General features: G+C 38.0%; 1 protein-coding gene across 1 annotated transcript in view; it reads left to right on the top strand.

Moving 5' to 3' along the window:
• The window catches only part of unc13c (unc-13 homolog C (C. elegans)), a gene marked incomplete at both ends in the record, with an annotated part of 106411 nt that overhangs the window by 71053 nt on the left and 14723 nt on the right, over nucleotides 1-20635 (top strand). Inside the window, 6 exons of the mRNA XM_079242494.1 lie at nucleotides 11455-11581; nucleotides 14068-14164; nucleotides 15264-15407; nucleotides 15631-15708; nucleotides 19076-19153; nucleotides 19859-19885. Coding sequence (XP_079098620.1) covers nucleotides 11455-11581; nucleotides 14068-14164; nucleotides 15264-15407; nucleotides 15631-15708; nucleotides 19076-19153; nucleotides 19859-19885 — 551 coding nt within the window. The remainder of the gene's footprint in view (nucleotides 1-11454; nucleotides 11582-14067; nucleotides 14165-15263; nucleotides 15408-15630; nucleotides 15709-19075; nucleotides 19154-19858; nucleotides 19886-20635) is intronic.

Genomic DNA, 20635 nt, shown 5'->3' with positions numbered 1-20635 from the left:
CCTGATGCTTTGCTGCTCCATAAAGTTAGGCTATTAATGACGTCACCCTTGTTCATAACGGCATAAGGATCAAAGTGTGCACTGATGTATGTTTTAGCTGATTGCACACCTTCCACCTATTGTAACCAGGTAGCAAGGCTGTTACATTTGCCAAATGGACAAGCTGAAGGCAGCAGTGTGAGAGTGGGTTCACTCACATCTCTTTGATCAGTCAGTGCAGCCGCTCAGAGATTCCCACATGGTTGAAAACCTGGTGGAGGAGTGTGTGTGTGTGAGTGTGTGTGGAAGGAAGGGTTTATTGTGTACAGTACTTCCTGTGCAATACCTTTTCCACTGATGTTTACCAAGTGTAGCGGTGTACTTTGTATTTTTCAGCAGTAACACCTATTGTTTAGAGGAAAACTGCAGTGAATTGAAGCATGCCTAAAGCATCAAGAAGAAAAGGTTATGTCACTTTGTTAATGTCACAGTTTGCACAAGCAATAATACACAAATATGCATGTGTTAGAATGAGAACTCTTGAAAAAGCAAACACAATTATTAATATAATGTGGTTACAGAAGAGACATTAGGTGCTAATATGTAAATTAAAGCAGCAAAAAAACCAGAAGAGTTAATTACTCTATTAACGACTGACTGCTTTCTACAGAGATCCATCACAAATAATCATTCAGTTGCACATTAGTGGCTAGTAATTGTAATGGAACACCAGCAGTTCATTTGACCTGACTGCGCTCCAAAGAATAAGAAACTTTGCTGAGTCGCATTTGGTCAAATGTTATATATAGATTATGTAAGAGCACTCTTACATAAGAGCAGTTTAATTTCTGTGAATTTTATACGTGCCACTCTTGAAGGCTTAACAATCATAATGGCAATATGTGTGATAAAATTAAAAAGGAGTTCCAGAAAAATGCAAAAACACAACTGTGCATGAACGCAAGACTGTATCTGTGCTATATAAAATGCTGCACATGCAAACACAAGCAATGGCTTTAGTCGTGCACGCATTCCATGTCGTGATGAGGGAGTTGAGGATATACTGCGCCAGTTTAGGTTGCCGCTTGTCTTTCTCATTCAGACAAATGGAAGTAACTCGGTGTGACCTGTTTACATAAGAGGGCACATAAAACTGGCAGAGCGGCTGACAGAGACACCCTGAAGGAGGCGGGCCAGAATGTCCTCCTTTGTTGGTCTGTGTTCCTCTCTGAATGTGCGTGCAGGCATGTTTTTCTGCACATTTGTCCTATTGTTGAGTTGTACCAGCCAGTATGAAGGAATGAATGAGACTATAGGATAGATGTGTGTGTGTATTTGAGTGCGCACATGAGCTTGCACATTACTTAATGAAGTCTTTGATGCATCCTCTTCTTCTTGCTCCGAGGCTCTTAGTGCCAGTGCTGGTGCAGAATGGATGCAGCTAATTTTAGTACCTCTGTTAGAATATCTGAATGTGTTAGAGTGGGAATGCACGAGTAAGAGATGTTAAAACCAAAAAGTGGGAGGATGAAATAAGGGGCAGCAAACACATAGGGAAGATGTGCGAGCAAATGGCTGCAGCTGTGTTCCCTCCTCCACTCACTGATTCACCCATACCTACACAGTAAATTCTCCAAAGTCTATCATGTCAGTTGCAATGCACTTTTCAGAACATTCATCAATCATCATCAAAGTTATTTCACCGAATGATTTCTCAAAAATAAATTTGAAGTTCTCACATTTATAGTTCAGCTTAAATGATATCTGCCTTCAGGTGAAATAGCCACTTTAACCTCAACAGAAGATAAAAGAAAGGTATGACTGATAAAAAGAGAGATCTCCATTGAATGTTAAAAACAAAAGAGTGTATCAACAAGAGGACAATTAGTAACGCTAGCATTTTACAGCACATGCTGTATATTCAGTAGCAGGCTCTGGAGCATGTCATTAGAGAGCCGGTGCTGCAGCAGCCCATTAACGCATGTTCAGACTGTTAGAACGGCTTCACTCCGTAGAATAGTTTGATTGAATTTCAATAATGTAACTCGACAGTGAGAGATTTGTTTCCACAGAATGACAGTGTTTACAGAGATGGGGCGTGGCCAGATGATACGTGTTGCCTTTGATCGCTCTGTACCATAGCAAACCCTGCTTTTATATCGATAGAGTTCATGAATCACTCAGGTCTGACTGCAGGCAGTGCAGCTATTTCATACACGGAGATCTCATAAATGCTTTATAAACTTCCTCCAGTAAATGTTATACAGTCTGTCAGTCCTCTGAAAAAATAATAATGTTCTTTAAGTCTTCTCTGAAGGAATTCCATGGTTTTTTGTTTTTTTTTGTTTTTTTTTTTGTTAGTGTCTTTGAATACCTGAATTGAAGAAACTTCACTGAAAATAAATTACAAAAGGCTCCTGTACATTTTCACACTTTGCACTGAATGTGGATTTTCAACATCAGAAGGCACAGATTTGCTTGTGTCCCAATTCATTATATATCTCTTTGTGAATATCAACAAGAATGAGTGTATCTGCAGGCTGGCTCTTTAGCAGAGCTGTGTTAGTAGGGCCCTGTGATACTGCTTTGGATGACCCCTCTGACAGAACTGGGTCACAAGCCAAGATGAATGAAGTATGTCACAGAGGAACTTTGACTGCCACTCGGGTCCTGTAATCCTTTGTCTATAAGCAAAGCTGTTAACCTTACGTTCTTATTAATACATTTGCTTAAATGTCACTATACAGCTCTAAATATTAACTAATTGTCAAAGCTATGATAAAAAGCTGTGATCTCTTCAGTTGATACCACAGATAGTATCAACCTTTCTGTCCAATGAGTGCTGGGATAGGCTCCAGCTTCCCAGCAACCCTTTATTGGACTAAGCAGTTAGGAAAATGATTGACTGGCTGACTGACAGTATCAACCCAAGATATTTGACATGAAGTGTTTCCTTTTTGCATTTCAGGTTTGCAACACATTTCCAAATGTTTGAGACAAGGTCAATGTGGGGTTATCGATGTAGTCCAAAAACATTTAAAAGATTTTCCCTTTGAAAGGGTTACAGTGCTTTGCAGGAAAAATGGCAAAAAACAACAACTTAATGCTTCATCTTTTGGTTTCCTCAATGTCAGACTCACCTTTAAGGATTTTGAGGAAAAAATGGCAACATTACTGACTTGTTAATTCTTAATTGTGCCAAAACAGAGGTTTTGCAAAATGTAAATGAGGCTTTTTTTGTTCTGACTTTTCTGAATTCAAGTTGTAAGATGGAAAAAAAAAAAAAAAAAGCTGTGATGAACAACCATGGTTCATCTTATTATCCACGGCATTTAAATAAATGAGGCAGAGTGACTGACTGAGTCTCCTGTGAGTGTGTCTGTCCCTGTGGGGTCTGTCACACAAGATGACATCCTCACCAGGGACCTTGAGCCTACTCCTCCCTCAGGACTGCCCACAGAGTTTACCATCTGCAACACACAAAGACGAAGCGCTCACAAAATGAACAGATGTGCACACATAATACGTATAATACACACACTGACGTGCAAAAATAGACAGGAGGGTCCTATCTGAATGTTTGATGAAGTATTTTCCCTCATGCACAGTTGAAGTTGAAAGCTGACATAAACTCATCTTGAACATTAATGGCATTGCTATATATGGCTTGGATTAAGCTTTCAGTGAAGTCTGAACTGTTTATTTGCTGGGGTAGAATGACAACATGTCATCAGTAAATAAGACAGTCACATCATAGGTTTGAATTAATAAACTTGTTTAGATTTTCAGTGTATTTAATATGTCCCTTACTTTTCCAAAGAGTCAATTTCATTTTAATTTCATGTTTGAGATCTGTATTGAATAAAGGTATTTAAAGTAAAACTAAGTAAACAAACAGATAAACAACAACACTGACATGTTTTTATTCAGTTCTGTTTATTTATAAGGTTATAACGGTCAGAACATTACTTAAAGCCATTTATTTTTTTTTGCAGATGGGACAATATCTTTGTCAAACATAACATCGGTATAAGGTATACTGAAATGTCTCATTAGTTGGAGATGTAAAAAATACTTTAATTGTTCATGAGATGTAACACTGCAGTGCAGGTTTACATGTAAAGATGATACTACATCATGGAAATACAACATACTACCATAAAGGAAAGTTGGCTACCACCCAGACGTCTACTTTCTGTATGAGAATTTGGAAAGAGGGAAAATTTTTACCTTTGGTCAGGGAATTCATTGATGCAAGTATAGAAGTGATTTCACATGGAAATGTGCCAACTGCATGTGTTCAATGCACCTGGGATGGTTTTGTCACCTGCGCCAGTTGTAAACCTGGAGAGCTTGATTTGATCACACATGCGGTTACTCTTTAAAAACCTGGTGATGGTTTCACATATACTTTATTGAACTAGACAGTGCATGTAGCAAAATCTATCAGACACATTAATCTGCAGGATTGATAGAAAGACACTTTGCTGTGTAAAGGGGAGGACATGATGTAGCTAATGATAGATAATAAACTCTAGAGTTTTTGCTAAAATTCACTCTGTAAAATAAAAATAAGCTTTTAGTAAATGTGCCAGCAAAACCAGATGGTCTTTAGACAAAGATTTTACACTTTTACAAAACTTCAAACACTCTTTGTGCTTCCTCATTTGCATGCACATACTGTACTGCTTAGTCCTTCTGCAAACTTTTGCATCATTCATAATGTGCAGGGCACAAAAAATGCAATTCTAATACATAAAGCGTATCTCAAGGTCATAGTGATGGTGCTTGCTTCAGTCTTAAATGTTTCTAGGATTGTACACATTAAAACATTAAACATTGAACATGCACATGCATGGTACATGTGACACCACCAGAAGGCCTCTGGAGGCAGGATTTGCATAAATCAACACAGCACACATAAATATGAATTGATTTACTCTCCAAAATGACAGATTGTCAATTAAATAAAAATGCACACCTTTTATTACAAAATAATTACACTTGGTGAGTTGAAATGAATAATTTTATGTGGAATTAATTCACATTTGTTCAGACCTTGATGGTATTTTAAAAGAAGTATGTTGCCTCCAACATTGCTGGTTGGAATTCTGAACATAAAAAATTCAAAACCAATTTCAGCTTCACTGCGAAGTCAGGCAGCTTCTGTATGTTTTATTGCAATGTTTTAAAAAATACTCCTCCCTGGGGTCTCATTTCCCTTAGATTCCCTCCCCTATTCAACAAACACATTCAGTTCAGTGAACGGAAAATAATATATATGTATATAGACTTTTTTTTTTTCCTTTAGCTTTCATTCAGAATGTGCAAAGAAGTGCATTTTATCTTTCTAAATGTCTGTTTTCCAGCAAAATTAAATAATTTTAGTAAAGTAAAGTAATTTCAGTGACGCTAAAAGGTTTAAAATATTAATATTGAAGCTTTTAAGAGCTTTGTGTTCATTTAACCGCATGAAGATAGCATTGCCTTCTTAACACACACCTTGACAGAGGGAGAAAGAGCGAGAGAGAAAAAAAGAACTGTTTTCCAAAAATAGCTGGACATCAGCATCAACACTCCCATTTAATGATTGAACTGCAGTTTATTTATTAATTTACATATTCATTAATTGGTTTAAAATACATTTGTATTTAAAAGCTCTTACATTACTGATGTTGCATAAAGGTCTTGCATTACTCCCTTCATGTGGTATTGATGGATGTGACCCCGACCTTTTACTTCAGTGCCACCATCTGCCTGAAATTTCTACTCGCATGCAAGAAATATGAATCCGTATTTATTATTTCAGGAAATGCAAATTTAAATGCCTCATGAACATCCAACGGACATCCATGCAGGACAACGGTGTCCATTCCTGTTATTGTTTATTTGAAAAATAACAACCACAAAGGAAAGATAAGCACACAGCACAGAGCATTTCAGATTATCATGTCTCATCATTGTAAAGAAAAAAAAAAGACTTCTTTTCCAAATTACATTCCAGACATTCCCGTTTGCATATGGCATTGACACCTATAGAATGGACAAAAATAGATAAATTAATAAATAAATAGCCACCTGCTGACCTCTACCTTTCTGTCTCTCATCTGACCTCCATCTGCTTCCTTTACTTGGGGACTGCAGGTGACTGCCCCTGCATGACAGTATGGGGCTGGTGCAGTCAGAGCTTAGTGCAGAAAGGTTGACAAAGTGTGACGACGTGTGTATGTGTATTCACTCTTATTAAAAAGGCACTGCCACAGTGGATCTCTGTGCAGATATAAAATATCCTCCGCAGCAAAATAACTGCACGTCGTCTCCAGTCAAACTATCTGGACTTAGTATTTGCACCGTGTGAATCACCTGCTCTAGCAGATAAAAACCAAAGGACAACTTGGCAATTTCAGCTATCAAAACTGCTTCAGCCATGACTGTTAGGTCGTACTGAAAGTGGTGACATTTGCTCGGTTGGGCTTTTAAGAAAAATAACAACACAGCGTCAAAGATCATTGCAGCTTTTCAAGTATATATTCTGCAGATGACTGCTTTAAATCGTCCTCAAGTGTAACTCCTTGGATATGTTATAAGACATTTAAGTATATACGGTATGTGCAAGTTCAACACATTGTTCCTTTGGCACAAATGGAGAGAATGATCTCAACAGAAATTCTGCTGCACAAAAATAATAATGATAAAAAAAAAAAATCTAATATCACGGAAGAATTAAAGAAGATATTTTAATTGTATTTATGCTTTATGCTTATGCCAAAAAAAATGAGACATGAAACCTTTAGTGAATGTGCTAACATATCATGCCTGAGGTCTACATATAGCTGCTTTAACACCGTTCATACACATAAAAGCTCTGTATAACAACCTGCCAATGTTATTTATGGGGCATTTTTATTCAATCCCAACAGTCACTGAAGGGAAATGCTGCAGGGACAGCTGACAAAAGCCTGACTTGACTGGAATATTCATAGTATTTGAGTAAAATCTTGTGCTGTGCATTTGAAAGCATTATCAAACAGGTACATTGTTAATTGCACATATGTAAATATTTTCCTCAGAGCTTAGAGCAGAGTGTAGTGTGGCAGCCGTTGTGCTATTCATCAGAGTAAGCACCAAGGCTCTTATCAGGATTAAGGTACGACAGCCACGGTGCAAGGCTTTGGATTCAAATGTCTTTGATGTGTGGATGTGTGCATCTTGTAGTTTGTGTTTCAGTATATGTGTATGTGCACAAACATCGAGGCTTTTTTTCTGCTGCAGCAGTTTAAGAAATCTGCTGTTACATAAAAACAAATCTGTCACACTCGTGGAAATTCCTCTCTGTCTCAACTTTATTTCAACCTTTTACATTGTGCTTGGATGTTGACAAATTTTGTCTTCACTCGAGTCAGTCACAGTTTATAACTGGGATTCTGGTATGTTTTCACATGTACACTACCAGTCAAAGGTTTGGACACACATTCCCATTAAATCCAATTGGAAAGTGTGTCTAAACTTTTGACTGGTAGCGTATGATTGACCTTTTGTAATTAAACATACCTTCCCCCCACTCTCATTTAATTTCTGCAAAATGTCAACATTTGCTAAAACCAAAAGAAAAGAAAAAAAAAAAGAGGACAAAATGTAAAGAAACATTTGTCTGCATTTTGCAACGTTAGTTAACTTCATGACTTATTTTATACTGAATGTAACATGGGCTACACAAGCAAAAGAAATAAAATTTTAGTTGATGGGAAAGGTTTAAAGAAAATTTAAAAAAAGACCAACACATTCACATATAGAGGGACAAAGTGATCAAGGGAGATCTTGATTTCGCTCATGTAAACATTAACTTCAGATTTAGGAAAGCAAATGCTGTCAATTAAACTGAAGGTATCATCTGTTATGACTATGCATAGAAAGGGTTAGGGGAAGCCCTTCACAGGTAGAGTGCTTTAGTCTGGTAAAATCTTCCATTCTGCCACTTGATAAACAGAAAGCAACCAGAATCCCACCATCCAATTATGTCATCATCAAATCAATCAGAGACTACATACCAAACAAGGCTGCCCTGCTGTACATGCATGCATTGATATGTTCCTCATGTATCATACTGCATGACAGCACGGGCTCAGGCCACTCCAACTGAAACCAATCCGTCATCATCACTGCAACATCTTGAAAAATTACAATCTGATGAGCTTTGACAGCTTCATTAATTTCAGCTTTATTAAATTAATTTCCAAATGTATTTATTATTTAGTACCTGAGCCACAAAGCACATTGGTTGAGAGACAAACCAGCAGCAGAGTAAGCAGAAGAGGGACAAACCATGACTGTAAAATCCCTTAATGCTGGACTAGTTATGGGCAGACGGTCTCGTCTGTGAGGAGTTTATTAAACTCATTCGCAACAGACCTTTTCAAAGGTTCACGTCCAGGTGAACTGGCTAAAGACAAATAAGGACTTAACTGACTTTTAGTATTGTAATTTTTCAGTGGGTGTTAAAAGGGTGGGTTTGTTTGTGTGTGCTGACAATGGTTTTATTTTTGACTTATTTTTAATGACAGTTTTGGTAGTGTTTTATTCAATTTTACATTTGGGTGTATGCATATGTGTGTGTGTTTTGTATGTATGCATATATGCACATATGTATATATACTTTTTATTTTTTTGCATTGAAATGTACTGTGAATACTTTTTCGACTAGTGTAAAAACCCAACTGGGAACCGGCATTGAAAATTAGCCTTGGCTAAAGTGCTCTAGTATGTGACATCATCCATGAATTCATGCTTGTCCCTATCAAATAAATAAAAGAAAAAAAAGATTCCACTTGTTTTTATAAGGTTTTAACAAGCTAAATTGAAGACCTGGTAAAGTTTTAGTAGTTTTAGCCCGCTTACCTCCGTTAGCTGGTTAGCTCCTGTTATCTCCAGGTTAGCTCAGTTAGCTTGTAGCTACAGAAAGCTCAGAGTTCGCTCGATGTCAGTTCATCTCCCATGACGCTCACGGTTCCCCTCTTAGCTCCGCCTCTCTGCCCATATTTGTATTTTCCAGGCGAGACGATGCGTATGACGCTGCCAACATGGCGACGGTAGGAGCCGCCCACCGAGCTTCAATTCAGCTCTTCAGAAACCTATGAGTGACGTCACAGAGGCTCCGTCCATCTCTTTATATACAGTCTATGGTCCTAATGCACAGCTGTAGTCAAAATATAATTTATGTATTTTTCGCTGAGATGTAGGGCAGTTTCTACACGACTGTTTTATTATTATCATTATACCATTAATATTACAGTTGAACAAAAGTTTGGCCATTTATGCTGTTTCAGTGATGCCCTGAGTTACTGGAAGAAATGTGTAATTTATTTCACAAAATATTACTGACTCACAGTTCTTTGTACAATTCCAGAAGATTACATGATTGGATAGATCCATGTTCCCACACATCTCTAACCGTGTTGCTGGAAAAGCAAGTTAAATTCTTCCAACTGAGTAACTGCCATCATAATGAGTTTATGGATGTTTATTGTGTCTGACACACTGGACGCATCGCCATTGTGTTATTTGGATCTTTAGCTCTGCTATGCAGCGTTTATTTTCTCCTGCTTTCTCTCAGTTTGGTAGAACCAGAAATGACTGGAAACTCCATGCACAGCTTTCTGTTCAGCATCTGCTATCATTTCTTCCTAAAGTCTGCACTAGATATATGTCTCTCACTGAGCCGAGTTTGGCAGATGTATCTCTTTTTTTTGTTGTTTCTTTCCACGTTGATTTGTGATGTCTGCACCAACTGGCCGGGGGTCTGCTTTCTGACCCTAACCTCCTGCCACTCTGTGATACAACCCATGCCGCATAAAATTAGACTCTGTTGAAGTGACACGCGCCAACATAGCAGCTATCGATTATGTAATTTGTGAACTGCATAGTAGGCAGTGTGACTGTTTATGCTAATTGATTAATACAGTTAAAATACCAATAACAGTTAAGAAGCAGCAGCCTGAGAAGATTAGCAGCTGCCATCTATATTGTCACACCCACAGGAATCTTTCCGAATCATTAGTTTTCCTCCCACTCAATGCAGATGCACAGTGTACATCTTTACTGGGCTGCTCTCCATGGCTGCAGACCCTTAGTGTCTTTACTGCGCTCCTCTGTGACGACTTGGTCTCTTTTGTATGCAATGCCAACATGCTGAGTGGTCTTTGATCTATATCCTGTCTCATCTGTGCTGCTATGATGGATTCCTGTGTTTGATTTCTATGATACAACAAAGTCTCCAAAGATCCTTTCTGATGCCGTGGTACTATGTTCTTTTTTTTATTTATTAGCTGTTTCCCCGAAGCCTTTTTTTTTTCCTAAGTGCCATCGTTTAATCTTCAACCAAGCAATGTATTCTTCTATGTTCTTTTATTTCTTGTCTGTGGCACTCTCTGGTGTTTTTTGTCCTTCCATGCACACTCGCCCTGCATCTCCTCTCCAGGGGAACCCTTAGAAATATTTATTGGCTCTGAAATGTCTGCAGCAAACTGGACTAAATGACTCAGCAGACGTATCAGCTGAAGCAAAATTGTGATCCATTTTAGCTTTGGCTTGTTTGCAGTCATTAAAAGAGCTTTCTTTCTCCAGTGAAAGCTTGGTGTATTCACTGGCTTATTTCCCTCCCTTCTTTAACAGCTCAAAGCTGTGCACAATTGAGCCTGTTAAGATTTCAGACTCAAAGCAACCACTGCTGCTTTGTGCTTCATATTTCTTTGAATATGATTGTTTACTTGTTTGTGTGTATTACAGCCTGATCTAGTTCATGTGTATTTTAAAAAGCTATAAAATGCTAAAAAAAAAAGAGAACATGTATACTGATCAGGCATAACATTAAAACCATTGGTAGGTAAGGAGGGGGACACTGGTCAGCTTTCTACAAAGCAACATTCTCTGCACCCTGTGATGGACTGGCGAGCTGTCCAGGGTGTACCCTGCAAAGACTGCTGGGATAGGCTCCAGCTTCCCCGCAACCCTTCATCGGACTAAGCAGTTAGGGTAATGAATGAATGAACATTCTCTGCCAATTGGTTGAACACTTTTGCTGACCAGTCACCCCATCGCCACATTTATGGTAGCAGAGATCTCCTACAGTAGTATTATTACCCAGCAGGACAAAGGTGATGCATACAAAAACTGCTTTTGAATGAATCTGATTGCATCTGTGAGAAGCAAGTCAAATCCACAGAGCTCCCACCCCAGAGCCCAGAGAACCCAAACGATCTACAGAGAACCTTTAGGCACTCCAGGACAACCTCAGGTGTTCTCACTACCCTGACTGCTCAGACAGCAACAGGAAAACCTTCTCTACCTTAGGCTGATGGTCTTGTTCTTAAGTCTTCGTGTTTTTTACAACTTTTTTTGTTTTTTTGTTTAAGCTTTGTGCCTTCAGTTAATATTTACTTGCTTAAATCTGCTGTTTGCATGTTTTAATCTGTATTACAGAGCATGAGAAGCACCGCCTATGCAAAAGCACTGAATACATGAATCTTCACTTCAAAGTCAAATGGTTCCATAATGAGTACGTCCGTGACCTGCCGGCCTTCAAGGGTGTACCTCCCGAATACTCTCTGTAAGTATCCTCTCATTTTCACACACATGGACATGCAGACTCACACAAACACACACGCACACACACACACACAATAAATGCAGATATAATTTGTACTTTATAGTCAAACTTTTGCAGATACACTGTGATGGAAAAACTATAAAGAGTGTAAAGTAAAGAGAAAAAAAAGGTTTGCTTTGTCACTAGTTTATTTTGTAGATTCCCAAAATTTATATTAGTGCTCTATATTAAATAAAACAGGGTCACTTAAGGCTGAGCTTGAAGTTATAATGTTTGGTTGTTATTAACAGTTTGAACTGCATGGTCTTTATGGGGGCTGACATTAACAGAAGTGTTATCCTTCATATTTTAATCAGTGTGCATTTGCAAAACAAAATCCATCACCTTTTATTTCATCTGATGAAATGGTAATTGGATATACATTAGTGTGAAAATTACTTTGGCAGTATTAAAACTGGAGAGTGTTGGAAGTGAATCTAACACATGGTTTAATAAGAACAGACTGCCTGCAGGAACAATCCAGTGAAAATCAAGCCAATTATAGTGAGTAAAAGGATTAACCAAAAAAAAAAAAAAAAAAAGACCAATACAAAGACCAATAATGCTTCAAAGAGTTTCATATTGTTCAGTTGTGTTTTAGAAGAATATTTGTTGTATTTGGAACAAATACTTCCAGTTCTCAGCTTTTTTTTAAACAAATCAGGGGAAATGTCCACCTTTGTGTTCCATCTGTTCTTGTTTTAGAAAAGTCTCCAAGTGTTAGGGTACTGACGATACCAGCTGCTCTTTCCAAAGAAAAATGTTTTTCTGATGGTATTTCATACAATAATTTGGGTTTTCAGTTTATGTTCCTTCTTTTAATGCGTAACATGATTTTCAACGAGTCACAAGTCCGGACTGCTGACAGATCAGTTTAGTGTCCGTTTTTTTGCTGTGCTGTGGTAATACTTGCAGCATGTGGTCTGACATGGTCTTGCTGTCTTGTTTTGACAGCAGCATATGTTGCTCCAAAACCTGTATATAAAGCATTAATGATGCCTTCACAGATGTGCAAGTTATTAAGCCCACAAGCACAAATACATCACTGGACAACAGAGTCGATACTGCCGTTTAAATTAGGGTCTGATAAGAAACTAACAAAGCCCCTCCCCCATTATCTGATCCCTCACTTACCATGGGGTTGACAGATGAGCCCATGAAGTGATTTCCAGTGATGGACTGTTTTAAATGCTGTGCTGATAGAGGGTCCCAAATGTGTATGCTCATTTGTATTATTTTTTTATTTTTTTATTTTTTCAGTTTTTTTGGGTGTTTTGTTTATTTTTTGTCATTTACACTACATGCAAAAAGCTTGGACATACTTACCCGTTTTATTTTATTGTGAAAGTGTGTCCAAACTTTTCACTGGTCTGTATATGCAGCACAACATATGAAATGTTACAAACTCAACTCAATCCACTCTGTAGCTTGAGAAAAAATTGACTAAAATGTTTTTCGTCTATATTTAATCATTCGAAGAGCTCCTGAAATCCATTTCCAACTTTACTCAGTAGCATTTTATCTGTATGACAAAATCTAAAGTAATGATTAACAGTTTAAAAGTTATGGCCAATTCTACACGAAGAGTGAATCTATAAAACTGTCATGTTTCTATGAGCTGTTCTGGCATTTCATTTCACGATTGCTTTGAAGGAGACACATGTATACCTTTAAAGGGTTTTTTCCACTGTGCATAATAATGGGCAGTTGTGACATAAACACGTGTAATGCAAGAGGGGAACACGGTGCCCTCTCCCATTCAGCCACTCTATCAGACAAATGACTCACCCGCCCCGCCTTCAACATTGTCACTCAAACACCATGTCACGCAGGATTGATTCTTCCATAGGCTAAATCTACACACCGCACAAGCACACACACTCACACGCTTGTCTTCCGTCTGCTTTCCTGTTTTTTTTTTTTTCTTCTCACCACACCCACCTAATTTATTACCTTTTCCTCGGCTGGAAGATGGCTTCAGCCAGAGTACAGAGTGGTATGTAGGGGACATCCGAGGCTCTAAGGATAAAGTCGAGCACTACATTAAGCAAGGAAATGGCAAAGTGAAAGACAGAGCAGCATTATTATTCCACCAACAAATGTACTTTTGTACCCAACTCATCTGTCCCAGTCACTTCTGTCCTCTTCTGTCCTCTGTCTGAGCTTCATTGTCTAATCTGTCCACAAACTAAACCGTCATATCAGTGCCTCCATGATCTGTAGCTCTGATCAAAGCCACACTAAAATCTGCTTAGTTTTGGGAATAATCTAATGAGTTTTAGTTTATAGCTCCATTATTTTTTTTTAGTTTTTAATTAAAGCTTTAACCTTTGAATTGTGCATTTGGTTAACTTCCACAGATCTCATGCACCCTCTGCAGACAAATCAGAGGTCCATTTAACTGTAATTTGGCCTGTCAATGATAGAATTGTACTTTTTTTTTTCAGGTGGTTTGACCCATTTGTCATTCAGTGGCTCGATGAGAATGAGGATGTTGCCATGGATTTCCTCAATGGAGCGCTTGAAAGGGACAAGAAAGATGGAGTGAGTATAGTATTAAATTATTGCTCGAGACTTAACTTCTATATTTATCCATAAAGCCACCTAATACTGCTTTCTTATTCACAAGGACAGCCTGCTAAGACTAAGTTTATATCTGGGGGGAGGATACAGGAAGATGAAGGAAATTCTGCAATCAAAAATGTCTTACCTTGAGACACGACAAGATAGGAATATAAATAACACAAATACTGTAAACAATAGACCTGAAATAGGAACTAAAGTAGGATTTTTTTCAGGGCAAAGAAAAAAGGTAATGGATGCGTATTAAAAAAGCTGGAAGAGTGCAAAATCTGCACAAAACAAGTGCAACATATGACTAAGACCTTCCATATTTTTTTTACAAGTGTTAAAAGTGTGTGTTCATGTGCGTTCATGTATATGAGTATGTCATGGCATTAATCATACAAAGAAGGTTCAACTATTTCTGTGGAGATGTTTTATGCATAGCTTTATATTATTTGCTAAAGATAAAATGCACAATGTTTAAGCTTTAACTGTATGTGCCCTCTACGGTGTCCTACATACTCTGCTGAGGAACAAGCTCAAATAGCAGTATGTAACACAGTTCACACACAGTGCTTGAAAACAGAAGCTGATGAACCCTGTTGATGATCAGCAGGATGCAGGTTTTGCTGAGAAGGCCCCATACAAACTCCCAGCTTAATGAAAGTGCAGTGCTGTAAATCACTCCAATACTCACTAAAATGTGGAACACTGACTATGCTGCCCGTGCATTTTAATTTTGCTTTCAGTGAAACAAAACTTTATTGACTTACTGCTCAGCTACAGTACTCAAACTTCAAGAGCTGGGACTTCATCAAGTTGTAAGTGTAATGTTTAGTCAGTAGTCTTTTACTATTTCCTTCAGTCTGAGGGCTCACTGGAAACAGAGATCATCAATAATTTGACTGACATGACTGAAAATGACATTTAGGAAATCACGTATGTTTAACAGATAATGCCACATTTGTGTTTACCTCAGCAGTTTTGAGGATTCTCATAAACCCATGATTCCCCGACATGTCGCCCTCCTAATTCTTTCTGCTTGAACTAATGTCTATCTCTTCCCCATCTCTTTCAGTTCCAGCAGACCTCGGAGCATGCCCTTTTTTCGTGCTCAGTGGTGGATGTGTTCACTCAACTAAACCAGAGTTTTGAGATCATCAAGAAGCTTGAATGCCCAAACCCACAGGCTCTGGCTCACTTTATGTGCCGCTTTGCGAAGGTCAGACTCTTTGGAATTGGCTTACATAAAACCCTAAATACTCCAGATACAAGTAATAACTCAAAGAAAGAGTTCGGCATTGATCGAAATGGACTGTTTGGTATATTTGCTCTTTTCAATATGATCTTGTTATTAGGTTGTGAATGTTTTACAGAAAGGTTCAATAACAGAAGAGCAAACAAACTAATTATAAATTAAATACTGTCTTTTTCATTCCACACAGACTATCAACAAAGTTCTTCTGCAATATGCTGCAATCATTTCCAAGGACTTTCCATTGTATTTGAACAAGGAGAATGTGGTAAGTTCCCAAACAAACTTTAGAAATGTGTTCAGCAAAGGTTACATTGATTTTTATGGTAAATATATATTTAAAAAAAAAAGATAAATAAAAGCCAGAGTTGTCATGGAGACAGTGTATGAGCTTGAAAAAAATGTTTGTCTGTTCAATACTGAGTCCAACCCCCTCTTCTAACGTGATGCCCTTAACCGTGTCTTTATTAAAGGATATACAGTAATTTATCTCACTGTCCACATTTGATCGGGACAAGTCATTGGTATTTTCTGTCTACTGTTTAATGTGATGGATGACTAAACACGGAGCTTAGTGAGTGGCCTAATTAGCCACACTGGTTTTTGAAGCTGAAGTGAGAGATAACAGAGAGTGTTGGAGCAGAAGAGGCAGATGTTTCTTTACAGTGGTGACAGGCTCATTACAAATGTTTAGAGAAAAGATGAAATGTCCTTCCCTTGACAGGACAAAACAGATAGATGATCCAAACAACAACAATAACAAACAGGCAAACAAATGTATATACTGGAAAGACAACATCAAATCAGCCCTTGTTTGACATTTCTTGTTTTTAGTGTTGGTATAATGCGTAACAAAGTAATGTGTTACAAAAATGTAAAACTTAATATTGTTAAAGTAACGTTGTGCTGTCCTCACAACACGTGCCTATGTGATGTTAGACAGCCAGTGAACAAAGCAGCAAATATAAAAAATAAAAATAAAAAAAAAATAAAAAAAAACACAAGGCTTGCTTTTCTTGTTTCTTACTGAAGATCGTTATGAATTATATTCGCATTTCCATTTTTTGTAACTGAAACATACACAAAAGAAAAACAAATTACTGGCTAACACACACATCTTCATGCTACGGTGGAATTTGGTTGGCCTAGCTTAAATATCATGTGCATATCAGATTACCAATAGATTTCTAGCAACAAAAATAATACCAACACATATACCATTGTTTTCTTAACATATTAATACTTACAAAGACAAAAGTTTCCCAAGGCACAGACGTGTAAGGATACATTTAGTGTGTTTATGAGCTGCTGCTTTACTTTCGCCGCTCGAGGCAAAATACGTCAAAGAGCGTTTCTATGTTAAGAGTGCTTACTCGCTCAGGTAACTGCATGATCGATATAACAAAGATTATTGTAATACAGATATCTCACGCTGATTAATTTTAGATTTTAACATATTTAATCCTTTTCAGCATGAACTTATTCTTCATATTTATTAACTATGAACTCTTGTTTTTGATCTTATTTATGTGCATCATTAACAAGAATTAGTATTGTCCTTGACCAAAAGGCATGACAAACGTGTTACCCAATATTACTTTTGTGGGCAACAACATAAAGTAACTGCTTTTGTGTGTCTGCTTGCCTGGACACGTTGCCATAGAGATGGATTTGAGTGAGGAAACTGCTTGTGTGTCTACTTCTGGACATCAAAGAATAAAAAAAGATGGTTCATGTTATTATTTATAATTCACTGGAGTTTTATTTCACTGAGATTCTTTTATTTGACTTTACAAATCAGTGTGAAGTAACTCCTCTGTCTGTTATATCCACTGATCAATCTGATCGATCAAAAACCATTCAGCTATCAGAGATCTGAAAATGCTGATGGTGTACAAGATCTAAATTATACTAAATTGCTTTAGTGCAAAAATGTGCATTTAAATATATGGAAAATACCTTCATACATGTACACGTCACAAAAGTTACACACATTTTCAATGTTTTCTGTGCATAGTTCTTCCTGCACACAGAACACATCTAGTGTATGCCGCATGTATCTACACAGTAATTTAAGAAATGGGACACTAAAGTAATAAGTAGTTATGTTACTTTGTCTGTGATTGACTGGTGACCTGTCCAGGGCGTACCCTGCCTCTCGCCCAATGACTGCTGGGATAGGCTGCAACTTTCCCACAATTCTTAATCGGACTCATTTGGATAAACTAGTAAAGTAATATTATCTTAATTTACAGAAGTAACAAGTAACTAATCACTTCTTTTAGTTAATGACGCCAACGCTGGTTATTTTTATACTTTATAAAAGAGAAACAAGTTAACTCCACAGCCAAGACTCTGGTTTACTGGTTTACTGCTCCAAATGTCAGACATTCAAGCCGCAGAAGTAGAAGGCTGCCACTTTTAGACTCCCAAATAAAACCCTTAAGGCCTGAATGAGAACCAGTTTCCGTTTTGTCTTCATGGATGAACTCGAGCTTATTGTCAGTATCACTGAGAAGATATCATTGCTCCTCTGGACACAAGTCTGCTCTTTCAGCTGTTTGCCAAATATATTCTTTCTTGTGAAGACGTGATGCTTTTTGCATCTGAAAACATAAATTTGACCAAGCATTAGTTCTGGACTTTTCCCCTGAAGGCTGTCAAAACAGGGTTAAGAGAAGCTACATAAATTCAGATTCTTCTCATAAAAGTTGAATAATAGACATTAGATGGCTATAAATATTTTGTCCAGGAATAATGATAATAAATATATTTTCCTACCTTCCTGGAGTCAGGAAATGTATAGAAAACTCTTTATATCAAACAAATCTGCCCATCTTCAGGCATCAATAAAAGCCCTTGATATTAACAAGGTCACTGTGAACCCGGTATATGAGTCATTGAAGGAGGTTAATGTCATTTAAACTCCTTTAATCCAGTTATAAGAAGTGGAAACTACCAACTATTTTTCAAACTTAGAATATCTAATCCCTACAGAACAAATATGCTTGTGAATGTAAGCATGAAAAATAAATTATCTGCGGCTGCAGATCTCTGTTGGCTGTTTTGGAGTTTGAAAGACACCAATCATCCGTCTCCTGTGGGGCACAGGATTATTATTTTAGTTCTATCCATCACCGTAATAATTGAGATATGTTGCATCATCGTCTGTTGTTTGAGCAGATAACATACATAATCTGTGTCTGAGAATCGTGTTGAATAATTCTCCATAAAAAACAGCGATTAATGTCTTCATCTATAAAACTTGTGGAGCTGAGAATCGATAACGCCTGACACATTCAGTGCACACATTTCTCTCCTTGTGTTATGTATTTCCCCGCTGACAGTTGTGCAGAGACGTTGCCTCTTTGTATAAATGGCGTGCCACAAAATCAAAACTGATGGATCTTACAGTTGATACCCTTGTGAAAGGTTTTTTTGTATAGCGCTCTCAATGACATGGACTAGTCATAAGCTCACAAACTGTAACAATACAGCGACAAAAGCTGTAAGATGGAAAATTTCACATTTTAGGTTTTTGAAGGTTGTCATCAAACTGAAAATATTTCCAACTTGTTGAATGATACGCTGCTATACAGAGCAATGACTTGAGTTTCATTTTTGATCCTTTGCAGCCCTGCATCATTCTAAACAACATCCAGCAGCTTCGTGTCCAACTGGAGAAGATGTTTGAGTCTATGGGTGGCAAACAGGTCTGTGCACACACACATGCACATTGATAATGTCTTCTTTCTAGTTTAAGGTAATACACCTGCAATTTAGCCAAGATTTTTAACTCAATTTAAGAAGGGTAACATGAATTAATTTTCAAAATAAAAAATGTACTGATCTTTTAACTGTAAAGATAATCGTTCATCACTTCAGAGCTACATTCCCACAGTTTATTAGATCTGACATTTTGATGGTGATGTTGGTTAATTTGGAAACTTAAACTCTCCCCTCTGAGATAAGCACTCTGCTGAAATTAATTCTTATTCAGATTACATTTATTTGAAGTGCACGTGGACTGAGCCAACACTCATCCTGTCAGGTCAATACTTAACCAGTTATTCTGATATGCAGCTGGGTCCTCTGATAACTGCAGCTATGACTTCCTTTATGACCCCTTTCCTCCCTTTACCAACATGTGTTGACTGACTTTTTGTCTGCGTGTGTGTGTGTGTGTGTGTGTAAAAGTTGGGTCAATCCCAAAATTTTGTGTTGCATTTTTCAAATCGGGGTGATTTGTTTCCCTGTCAGTCTGTCAGTCTAACCTGAGAAGCAGCCCTTACAGCCTCCTATAACTTACATGCATGTTTCTCTGTAGTTTCTAACGCCTGTCTTGCCTTGCGTTTTGTCTCCTGTGGTTGTATTCTCTCTTCCCCCCCATTTTCTTTTTGTGCTCTCTCTGTCTTCAGGAAGAGGGGGTTGTGTCCTTCTGTAAGGTGTGTGCAACAGGACTCCTCAACACCCCTTCTTACCATTTGCTAAATGATAAAACTAAGCACGCCCCCTTCCTCCCCTCTGTGCCACCCCACCTTCCCTCATGTTCCTCTGCTTCTCACACACCCCCACCCCTTTCAGCCGCATGTGCCATAGAGCATACGGAATCTGAATTACCCATCACCCCTCCGGACAAGCTGCCCAGCTCACCGTCCACTGAGCTCTGGAGATACTGTTCAAATCCTTGGATCCCATCTTTTGTTTGTTTTCTTTTTCTTTTACTCATTTTTTTTTTCTTTCTGCCACCTTTCTATCCACGTGTAATTTAGAAGTGTGATATGCAGCTTAAGTTGTTGGTGTCTGTTTTAGCCCAGTACAACGTAGAGTCAGAGAGTCACCAAGTTGCTGGCTGTGGCTTCAGACCTCTCTCTCCCTTCAAGCTCCAGGCACAAAGGCTTCAGACAGGATTTTTCAGACCGTGTTTAATGAGCTTCTCAAACACTTACAAATCTCTCCAGCTGTGCCCTCAGCTGACGTGCCGCCATCGCCAAACTGTTTGCAGGTCCAAACCGTGATCATTTGTAGATCATCCTCAGTAGCATAATCATATTGCTAGTCGAAACCTTCCCTTCTAAATATGCGATTTTTCATTCCACTGTTCACGAACAGTCAGGTATATCTCAAAAATTCCTCTTTAAGGAGGCTTATGAAGTGTTTGTCAGATGGAAGTTTCCTGTTAGTTTTCTCCCTGC

Source organism: Telmatherina bonti, assembly GCF_933228915.1.
Source record: "Telmatherina bonti genome assembly, chromosome: 1".
Classification (NCBI taxonomy): domain Eukaryota; kingdom Metazoa; phylum Chordata; class Actinopteri; order Atheriniformes; family Telmatherinidae; genus Telmatherina; species Telmatherina bonti.
The sequence above is the reverse complement of the archived record's forward strand: the minus strand, read 5'-3'. Positions and strand labels throughout refer to the sequence as shown.